The sequence below is a fragment of the Haplochromis burtoni genome, unplaced genomic scaffold (genome assembly GCF_018398535.1).
Source record: "Haplochromis burtoni strain Fernald_Lab_line unplaced genomic scaffold, NCSU_Asbu1 Contig_172, whole genome shotgun sequence".
NCBI lineage: Eukaryota > Metazoa > Chordata > Actinopteri > Cichliformes > Cichlidae > Haplochromis > Haplochromis burtoni.
In genome coordinates, this window is record NW_024582533.1 from 510,520 (window position 1) to 520,643 (window position 10,124).

The following is a 10,124-nucleotide window of genomic DNA, read 5'->3' on the forward strand; positions in this document are numbered from 1 at the left end:
TATATTTAGATGTTGTATGCGCCACATCTTGCGCAACATCTGCGCAAACCTGACTTCCTACACATCACAACTAGTTAACTGCACCCCGCTTCCTGTTAGCAGCTCTGGATTTACGTGACTGTCGTTCGGCTTCTCTGCACCTCGACTATGTCGGTAGTGAGTTGATATACGTTTTAAAATAATGGGGAGTCACAACTCTATATCTTAAAGGTAGTTATTAGCTAGCAATAGCGACTTTAAAGTCAGAGCCCGCCCGTTTGTGCTCCTTAAACAAAACGTTAAGCTAAGCTAAATGGATTATTGAGCTGTTTAAGATGTCGTGGTTTAATTATGTCAGTCAAAGCTCAAGTCAACACCAGCCCACTGACAATCAAGGAATTGCAGGCATCCTGTGCAGTTCTCCCAACCCAGTGTTCACGTGCCCTGCAAGTTTCCCTTCTCCCAGCTTGGGTGAATTTCCCCCAGCTCCTCAAGGTGTAGTCAGCCCTCCCAGCCTCGAGAAGCTGTCCTGCGCTTCTCCGAGTGCAGGTCAAGTTAGAGAGCCCGAACCCATCTCCTACGTAACCTTCCAGGAGCAGCGGTGTGTCCTGAGCTGGTTCCAGAGCTGGACTCCCGTTCAGAGGGAGCGGTTTCTCCAGGACCTTCTGGGGAAAGCTGTGCCGGGGAAAGTGTGCACCCTCCTAGACTCACTCAGCACTCTCCAGGTACTTTATGCAAACTTGCAAACACATGGTCTGTAGAGGAGTGCCATTTCTAGTAAATAACTGGCGCTTTCTTCCTCTGTGTAGGTTAAAGACAAACTTCCAAACATCTTTGAATGCCAGCTCCGCCTGTGGACGCAGTGGTTTGAGTCTTGGGGAGAAGAGGAGAGGAATCATTTCCTACACATGCTGGAAGAGCGGGACGCGGATTTTGTTACCCACTTTTACAGGAGTGTAGCGGGTACAGCAGGAAGAGACTGAGCAATGTTTGCATTGTGATAGAAAAGCAAGTAATAAAGGGGTGATGTGTGGTGTGGAAAACACATTCTCTGAGTCTCTTTGTAGAAAATTTAGCCTTCTTGTAGATCGTAGTGTTCGTATACGTTTTGTAAGTAAAGTTCTGCATGCCTGCTCGCCGGGGTTTTTTTTTTTTTGTTTTTTTTTAAGTTTTTAATTGATTGACACGAATTTGTAAATAAACAGGTTTAACATCTAGCTGTGGGTTAATATCTAAACAGGCTTAGCTCTTCTGTGAGGCAATTAACACATCTGGAATAACATGGACAAGAAACACTTTTTTTTTTGATAACGAGAATAAACAAAATATTTTAGTAATGAATTTTATTAATAGGCACCTGCTGAGACACTCAGGGACACCTTACATAGAATCAAATATCAAAATCACAGTATTGATAAAAATAACAGCTGGTAAAAACCATAGAGTTAACAGCATGATTCAAATCAAAGAGAGTAGGCAGACTTAAGGTTGGCTTTAAAGACAGGGAGAGAATGTTGCAAGCATGGTATATTTGTTTTACTGTCTAAAGCATTTAATAGCAACAGTAGCAGAAATATGTGCACTTATTCTTCAGTTATTATTTTATTTCCCATACTCGTAAATGTCACACATTTTGACATGGGTGCGGACAGAACTTCTCGTGACCCTTATTTTATCCAGTCAGTTGCTCCAGGAGTAATTAAAACTACTGGATTTGGAGCGCTGCCATCTTCTACACAGAAATTGACAAATGGATAAATTTTTCCTGTGAAGTGCTGACCTACAAAAGAATACATATGAGTTCTGGACCCTGAATCATAAAAAGAGATGGTTCCCTTTTTGTAATCTAGCAGGATACCCAGGGTAACTGGTTGTATCTCAGTAGGAATGGGAATCGTTCTCCTATGCTCTATAGCTCTGTACTGACCCTGTTTGTCCAGGACTATAGTCCAGTAATCATTGTTTGGACTGAAGGATATTGATCCCTTTCTTCGAGAAGATTCACTGGTCATCCCAAGGTGGTAACAGGTCTTTCCAGCTACTGAAACCTCCCAGTAATGCTTGCCAGATGAGAAGCCAGTGGCACCTAGGGCCCCCAGAATCACATCAAACCGTCTTGGATTGTTGGGGACGTCTTGTATAAAATCTGCAGTGGTCATCTCGGTTTCATCATCAGATAAAACTATTCTTGGGTGCGCTGTGTCTGGATCGAAGGTCATCTTTGCTGTTAAAAGAAACACCATCTGAAATCAGCATGCAGTGAAACAACCCTGATAACACAGATGGCATAATTTAACCTTAATGTGAAAAATGTAAGGGTGTGCTTTAAAGTTATATAGACGTTTTCACACAACAGGCTGTTGTATGCAGCGTGAGTAGTCGTGTATTTTTTTTCATGGCATCTGTGCAGCTTTATTAGCTTTAAACAAAAGTGCAAAGAAAAAAGAAACAAACTTTCGTGTGTGACTCACAGGTATGGATGGTCTTTTCTTCTATATTACCTAGTTCCCTTTGAAGCCCTGAGGGCAGAGTAAGAAGAGAATGTCTGTCAGAGGATTTTGTGTCATAACAGTTTACTCTTTGTATGTTTCTGGGCTAAACTAGAAGTTCTACAATTTCCTGAGGTTTGTTTTTCTCAGCTTGCAGGTCTAACAAGAAGATTAAATTATCCAATTAAGAATCTCACATTCACTACTACCCACTTTCCCATATTATACTGAATCTGCTCATTCTGTGGCTTGAACATACTGTCAATATTATTCTGCAGTTTGTTATTCTCCCTGTTCTGTCTTTGTAACTCCTGCTCCAACTGGTTGAGCTTGGCATCCTTCTGATGTTGCTCCTGCAGCTGGCGGTCTGCATCATCATGGCACTGCTGCAAATCTCTTCGCAAGTCTGTTTGATGAAATACATACTTCAGAACCTCAAGGAGTGCATCTGTACAATATATCCACACAATAATAATGCGGTCACATTGGGAATCTTACCTTCACACTCCTCTGGCGGTTGAGAGCAGCACATCTTCAGCTCTGTGACTTCCTGCTTTAGGTCTGACAGAGGGAGAGAGATTAAACATGAACCAGCTAAATGAGAGTCACATTTGGATAGTTTTGGATGTTTTGAGAAATGCATTTATTTGTCCTTGTTTAATTTTAGATGAAAAGATGTCAGAAAGTAAAGTTTATTTATTAAGCACTTTTCATAGACAGACAGTCACAACATGCTCCAAAGAAAGTACTCTCTGTCAGTTCCAAGGTTTGATGTTTCCAGACATAAAGAAAATCTGGTTCTTATCATACCAGACAGAAATTAAGTAAATACAACCTCAGATGCACAAAAAGTAGTTCAAAAACAAGAAGCAGTGTGTGGAAAATGAACTACACCATTAGTGAACTACACCACTCTTTCAATGATGAGGATGTAACATCCTGGACAGGGAGGAACGGTGATTTGAGCGTGGAGTCAAGGAGGCCATTTACGTGAAAAGGGAAAAACCATCTCTGAATCGAGAAGGGGGCCTAAGGGTACATCTTTTGCCATCTTACAATAATGTGATTGCAGCCATTCCCCAACTCTCTGTGAATGGGACTCATGGCCATTGGTCAGTGGTCTTTGATCAGTGGTGGTTGATCAATGGTCATGAGAATTTGCATAATTAAGATTAAGGAACTGACCTCCCAGCCCATCGTTCCTCAGTGGGCTGGTTTCAGTCATTATGCAAATATGCTGTTTATAAGATTGGGGAAACCTGCAGTCAGCTGAGACTGAAGAAGTCACCTGGATGAGTGACGAAACGTTTCTCCCACTAAAAAAACAAAACAAAAAACGCCACATCCAGATGAACAGAATCAACTTTGGGAGAACTACACCCTTATTGCTTCCATAGGAATTAGGAGGGTAAGTGGCAGGGTTGAAAGGCCATTTCCAAAAAAAAAAAAAAAGTCCATAATTCTACAGTGAGAGAATCACAAAAGTGGAAAATATTCAAGACAGTGGCTAGGATATTGCAGCAAATTTACCATGCTATACTCAGAGAAACTGGGGCAAAAAGTGCTACATCTGAGACTCTATAAGCCTCAGTTCACATGTTAAATGTTAAAGTTCATGACAGTAAAACTAGAAAAAGACCGAAAAAGTTGTTTGGAGAAGACTCAAGTGAGAGAGTTTTATTGTGAAATACGGGACAGCCTGATAATCTGTCTAAGGGCCGAGAACAGAGTATCGTTACTGCCGAGCGTAGTAAGAGTTATCAAGGTTAACGTTCATTCACCAGCTATAAAAGCCCCTATTTGTTTACTGCAGCCACAGGACCCGGGCACCTCACAGTCACTGAGTCACTCATAAATGCATCTGTTTTTCCATACAGTGCTTCTACCGTTTGGTTTAGGTTTTGTTAGGTAAACAATGACCGTGTAATATATCATGTTTTGCAGTTCATCTGTGCTTATATTTAAGACCCAATACTTTCTTTTTACACTGACTGATTGTATTGCCACTAGCTAGTTAGCTTAACATAAAGACTGCAAAAAAAGGGAAAACAGCTTGCCCGCCTCTATTTCTGCTCAGCAATTTGTCTAATCCATACATGACAAACATCGAGTTAGAAAATAGTCGAGTACATAACAAATAGAGAAAGCCAGGTTAGCTGTTGCCCATAATTTTTAGTTCCTTTTAGCTAAATGAATGCATTATACTATAAGAGTTAAACAGATGTTCAAATCCAACCCTGATACATGTTTGCGACAAAATATCAAATTAATTTTGTGACTACCTGCAATATAAAATACAAACCTTTGTTTGCAGCTTCAAGTTTTTTATTCTTTGTTTCTTGTGTTTTTAGTTTCTTCTCCACGTCTGACAAAGAAAGTAAAAAAGTACTTTTAAACAGGATTTAAGATCAAGCAGAAATGTGTTGCAGGTCTTCAAAATATTTATGAGACTGACTCTACATGCACTAAATTGTTAAATGACTGCAAAAATCCCAAACCTTTGATTTTTTTGTCAGATGTCTGCGTCACCGCCTTTTTCAGTTTCACCCTCAGATCAGCAATCTCCATCACTAGTGGAAATACAAAAAACTGGAATATTATATCGTACTAAAAGGACACCAACAGCATGACCAACCAAAAAGCAAATTCAACAATATTCATACCATATTTATAATTCTCTGCATCTATATGCTCAAGTTGACTTTCAGTGTCATCCAGCTGCCTCTCTTTCAACTTTAGTCTCCTTTGAAGGTCTGAAAATGAGTTGAGATTAATAAACACAACCATTAGCTTAATATACAGGTTACTTCATGCAATATAGATTTCAAAGTTTGTTCTGTACCTGCAAGGCTCTCAGTATGAGCCTCTTTGAGGGCTGCTATGTTATCTTCCAGTTCTTTAATTTGCACTTCAAGCTCCATAATCTGAGCAGCTAAAACAAAACACAAACATTATGGACTCCGATGCTGTTTGATAGTTCATCCTTGTTGCTGACTGAACCAGAGCAAAATACTTACACAGATTAGCAATATTTCTATCTTTTCTATCCAGCAGGTCTGTCTTTTGTTGTATCTCATTCCTGATGGCCTTCAGTTGATCTTCCAGATCTACAAAAACAGGCAAAAGTGATGTTTTACGTCCTTAAAATATCTGTAGTATTACTATGATCACATCTGAGGAGAGCCCACTGCATCCCACCTTTAATTTGTGCTTCTTGTGTCTCATTCTTCCTGTTTTTTTGCTTCTTCAGTCTTGCTATTTCATCTTTCTGATTCAAGATCTGAAATGCTATTAAAAAAGAAAATCATCTTCATGCATGATCAGTGCATCCAGGTAAGGAAATCGCCGAAAAATTAAGTCTGTTCATCCGGACGTAGCGTTTTCAGTGGGAGAAATGTTCCGTCACTTGAAAACACTCACTGAAAGCTCTACATTCAGATAAACAGACTTTTTGGGATAAACATACATGTGCATACATATTAAAGACAAAGAAGAAGAGAGCGAGGGAAGTATTTTATTCTGACTGTTACTCACTCAGCTTAATATTTTCATTCTGTTCATCTTTAATTCCCTCTATCAAAGAATTGAGCTCTTCTTGACGTGCTGGAGAAAAAAAGATGAGGAATTACTTCTTTTTTTTTCCACCGAATGCATGTATTTTATTTTTTAAGAAGTCATTGCTTTACACTATGTGCAGGTAAGACATGTCACTCACCTTTAATCTTCTCGTCATCTGTATCATTTTCAGCCACAGTGACCAGTTTCTCGATTTCTGTTTGCAGTGCAATAATCTGCAGAACTGAAAGAAGGTTGGAACACTTATAAGTATTTGTACCTGAGTTAGTAATCTGGATTCTTTCAGCAGGTTGTTTGTACTCACATCGTTGTGGTTGAGTGCTTCTCTCTTTCAGCTCTTTTGTTAGTTTGTCCAGCTCCTCGTTCTTTTCATCTATGGCTTTTTGGAGCTCTGCAGAACAGACAAAACTTTGTTATGCGTAAATGTAAATATTTATTTAGCTAATATTAAAGCTGTACAACAACCCTTTAATGTACACCATGTGAATACTGGACTCCAGTAGCGCTGCTTACTTGACAATGAAACACACTCACCATCAACCTTGGATTTGGACACAGAGTTGTTCATTTGTGCTTTCAGTTGCTCCACTTGCTGAGTTAATGTAGAAATTTGTAGAGCTGAAAGAATCAGTCAGAATAAACATCAACGTTCACTGTTCTCATCTAAGACACATGAAAATGTGCACAACATCTGCGAATAGTAAAACATTGAGAATGTGGAGAAAGAAATCATGGCAATATTTTTTTTGACATATTAAGATATATTCAGATATTTTAATATTCAGATAGTATGATGTCATCATATCACCTAGCAACCACCCAGTAAAGGGCTAAAAAGTTCCTTTTCTCATCAATTATGCTCCTATAAAAACATAAATGTGTTTTTATTGCACAACATTAACATCTAGTTTAAATTCAAAAAGTCTGATTGACACCATCCTACTGCAAAAACCTAGCAAGTGGCTAAAAATGACATTTTTTGCCTTTATGCACCTACATGCACCTCCTTTTATTTGGATATTATCTTATTATGAGGCAGCTAGTTTTATTTATATTCACAAAGTTGAATTACACATGCCTACCAACCACCTAGGACCTTGTGAGATTACCCCAACACCCAATGTGATTAAGTATATCAATCAGCCAGCTGCACAAATAGGCCAAACTACTGTAGCGTGGGCATGCCATGTAGTAGTAATTATAATAAATAATGCAGTACATTTGCAGCTCTTGCTTGACCATGAGTGACTCAGACGTTCCCCTAATAACTACAAAATTGCATCATCATGAATTAAACCTTTTTTGTTGAAGGTGATAAAAAGTTAAGTAAAATATGATTTACAGCTTCTAAAATCTTCACTTTTAAATCAATATCATAGGAAAAAAAATGAATATATTATGATGAATTTGACAGCTTAGAAGGTTTTTTATTCAGAGATTCAACACTCACCAAGTGAAGTAACAGAGTTCGATTTGGACTGCAGCTCCTTGATTTTGTCATTCAGGCTTTGCTGCAGATCTGCACAGAGACATTTATTATGGGTGCTGATCACAGACAACAGTTTTCTGTATTTAGCAAGAACAGCAAGTCAAAGATTACACTCACCTGTAATTTTCTGCTTATCATCTGAACATCTTTCTGTCTCGTTCAGTTTTTCCTGCAAGTCTAAGAGAAAGGTTACATTACTAAGCAATAGTCTAGGCATTATTTTTTGATACAGGTCAGCATGAAAGCTCATATTGTTATATTTTGTTGGCTTTCAGTGGGTTTTGACTATGAGTTTGTAAAACTATTAATTCCAGGTTTCTCCAATAATTCAGTTCAGTTCACTTTTATTTATACAGTGCCAAATCACAACAACAGTTGCCTCAAGGCGCTGTGCTTTGGTGACAGAGGGAAGGAAAAACTCCCTTTTAACAGGAACAAATCTCTGGCAGAACCAGGGAGGGGCAGCAATCTGCTGAGACCGGCCGAAACTTGCAAGCATCTTAAAATCAACTTAATCCTTCTTGTTGCAGAAACTTAAACATGCCACGGATGAACTTACCGAGGATCACTTCCTGATCACGAGAATGCTCCTCCTCTTTAACCTTCAGTTGTTTTCTGAGATCTAACAAAATGTAAAGTTAGCTTCAGGTGAAGAAGGTATCAGAGGTGATACTTGCTTTTAGAGATCAAAAGAAAAATACTTACTAGAAATTGTAGCAGCACTTTCTTTATCCTCAGCTGTCTTAACTTTTTCAAGGTTTTCAAGTTGGCTTTGCAGATCAGTGATGTTCAAAACTGAGGAACAGAGGAAGAAAGAATCAAAGCAGAACTTTTTTCCTTCATCATTTCTGCAGACACCATGTTCTTTCCTGACTTACTCAGGTTGGCATTTTCCTGGTTCTTCTCTTTCAGCTCATTGACATGTTTCTCCAGCTCTCCCTTCTTGGCTGCAAGCTCATTTGTGATCTCTGAGGTCATTTTAAAGAAGTTAAAACAGGTTTATTGGTCAGACACGAGAGATCATCGTACACGTTTTGTACTGTGAATTACAAAAGATACCAAGTTTCTTTATCTCTCACACTTATTTTGTTTTTTCTACAAGGATGGGGAAAACTAAAACTCTCACTTGCCCCACATCTGACTCCTCTGTACTTCTGCCTGCTCACTTGTATTTGCCACACTCTTATCACTAGAGGAAAAGCACAATGGGAGATACTTACCAGTTAGCTTACTGGTTTGTAGAGTCTCGCGGTTTGACAGCAGATTCTGCAGATGCTTCACCTGACTCTGCAGATTCAGGATTTTCAGTGCTAAAGCACAAAGAAGCAAAAAGAGTAGTTTGCTATAAGACATGCTGTGAGAGAATTACTTCATGACAGGGAAAAAGGCAAAAAGAAAGAAAATTCAACTTGTCAGTGAACCTTTGTGCTCACAGTTACTTCATACTCACTCAGTTTGGTGTTATCTCGATCACTGCTGCCTATTTGAGCCATGAGTGTGTCTATTCTGTTTTGTAGCGCTGCAAAAAACAGTGAATTGTATTACTAACATTTAGTCATCTACTATGACTTTGTGTCACCCTCAATCAGCACCTTAAACCTTAAAGTACCTTTTATCTGGTCACCAGCTGTCCCATTCACATCCTTGTTCTGCAGGTCCCATATCTCATTCTGGAGCTCAAGGATTTGTAAAACTGAAACAAACAAACATCTGATGAATGACAGGTAAGGTTTGGTTGTGAAATGTTCCTTTTTGACAAAGTTTATAGTTAGGGCTGGATCAAATGACTCTGAGCAGTTACACTGCAACAGGCTGAAGCTGCTAGTGTTTCATCTTCACTAACCCGAATCAGGGGTTTCTTCCTGTTAAAAGGAAGTTTTTCCTTTCCACCATCACCAAGTGCTGTTTTCTGATTGTTCATATACTGTGCTTACACAGTATTTTGAGACAGATGCGACAGGTGAGCAAATTCTTTATGAAACCATTAAAAAGTATCCCAGTTTTTCAACTGTGATGCTTCTTAAGACACAGCAGTTAACATATCCAAACCAAGGGACTACATGTATTTTCAGTCAGGATGGGTAAATAATGGCATCGTGTGGGAGCTGAAGAACAATAAATTTATTTTTAAAGCAAAAGGTAAGTGCTATATAGCTAGCTTAAACGAAGTACCATGCGTAAATCTTATGTTTTGTTGACCTGGACATTTACAGTGTAGAGCCAGAAAAGTTCTAGTAGTATTAATACGTCATATTATTGTCATAATATAACATTAAAGTTAACAAAGTAGTTTTCCAGTGTCAGGTAAATCATTCCTCTTAAATGATCACCAATGACAGTCCGGATTTCAGTGGAGAAGCAGGGATTTGTGTGATTTGGACTGTGAGGTGTGGTTAGGAGAGGTGTGCTCACATTTTGCTGCATTTTGGCTAAGTTAAATTTGAAGATAATCAAAGGATGGGGCAGGGATAGCTCAGTAGGTAGAGTGGTTGCTCCATGATCGGAAGGTCGGGGGTTCGACTCCACTGAACGGCTACCCTGAGGTACCCCTGAGCAAGGTACCGTCCCTACACACTGCTCCCCGGGCGCTG

General features: G+C 39.1%; 2 protein-coding genes across 4 annotated transcripts in view; one reads left to right on the forward strand and one right to left on the reverse strand.

Annotated features, from left to right (window-relative positions):
• Positions 1-54: 54 nt before the first annotated feature.
• On the forward strand, positions 55-1,903 carry cunh14orf119 (chromosome unknown C14orf119 homolog). The gene is made up of 2 exons (XM_005933658.3): positions 55-704; positions 789-1,903. Exons 1-2 carry the CDS (start codon positions 315-317, stop codon positions 960-962), a joined length of 564 nt encoding a protein of 187 aa, XP_005933720.1. The 5' UTR covers positions 55-314; the 3' UTR covers positions 963-1,903.
• The window catches only part of si:ch211-14a17.10 (early endosome antigen 1), a 32,666-nt gene continuing 23,849 nt past the window's right edge, over positions 1,308-10,124 (reverse strand). The window contains exons 32-53 of one of the 3 annotated variants that reach the window (XM_042225469.1): positions 9,143-9,226; positions 8,984-9,052; positions 8,754-8,843; positions 8,412-8,501; positions 8,239-8,328; positions 8,093-8,155; positions 7,651-7,710; positions 7,495-7,563; positions 6,579-6,662; positions 6,349-6,435; positions 6,184-6,267; positions 6,003-6,071; positions 5,667-5,756; positions 5,486-5,575; positions 5,311-5,400; positions 5,132-5,221; positions 4,967-5,038; positions 4,771-4,833; positions 2,967-3,029; positions 2,728-2,874; positions 2,451-2,498; positions 1,308-2,203 (exon numbers count right to left, since the gene is read on the reverse strand). In XM_042225469.1, the coding sequence (XP_042081403.1) occupies positions 1,647-2,203; positions 2,451-2,498; positions 2,728-2,874; positions 2,967-3,029; positions 4,771-4,833; positions 4,967-5,038; positions 5,132-5,221; positions 5,311-5,400; positions 5,486-5,575; positions 5,667-5,756; positions 6,003-6,071; positions 6,184-6,267; positions 6,349-6,435; positions 6,579-6,662; positions 7,495-7,563; positions 7,651-7,710; positions 8,093-8,155; positions 8,239-8,328; positions 8,412-8,501; positions 8,754-8,843; positions 8,984-9,052; positions 9,143-9,226 (2,249 nt within the window). In that variant the 3' untranslated portion in view covers positions 1,308-1,646. The remainder of the gene's footprint in view (positions 2,204-2,450; positions 2,499-2,727; positions 2,875-2,966; positions 3,030-4,770; positions 4,834-4,966; positions 5,039-5,131; positions 5,222-5,310; positions 5,401-5,485; positions 5,576-5,666; positions 5,757-6,002; positions 6,072-6,183; positions 6,268-6,348; positions 6,436-6,578; positions 6,663-7,494; positions 7,564-7,650; positions 7,711-8,092; positions 8,156-8,238; positions 8,329-8,411; positions 8,502-8,753; positions 8,844-8,983; positions 9,053-9,142; positions 9,227-10,124) is intronic. The other 2 variants (XM_042225471.1, XM_042225470.1) reach the window with 2 other exon arrangements.

What these genes read in the sequence shown, in the direction of transcription:
- cunh14orf119 (XM_005933658.3), top strand. Translation starts at nt 315, where the DNA reads ATGTCGTGGTTTAATTATGTCAGTCAAAGCTCAAGTCAACACCAGCCC. An exon ending in ACTCACTCAGCACTCTCCAG is followed by an intron (nt 705 to 788) that starts GTACTTTATGCA and finishes TCCTCTGTGTAG; the next exon opens with GTTAAAGACAAACTTCCAAA.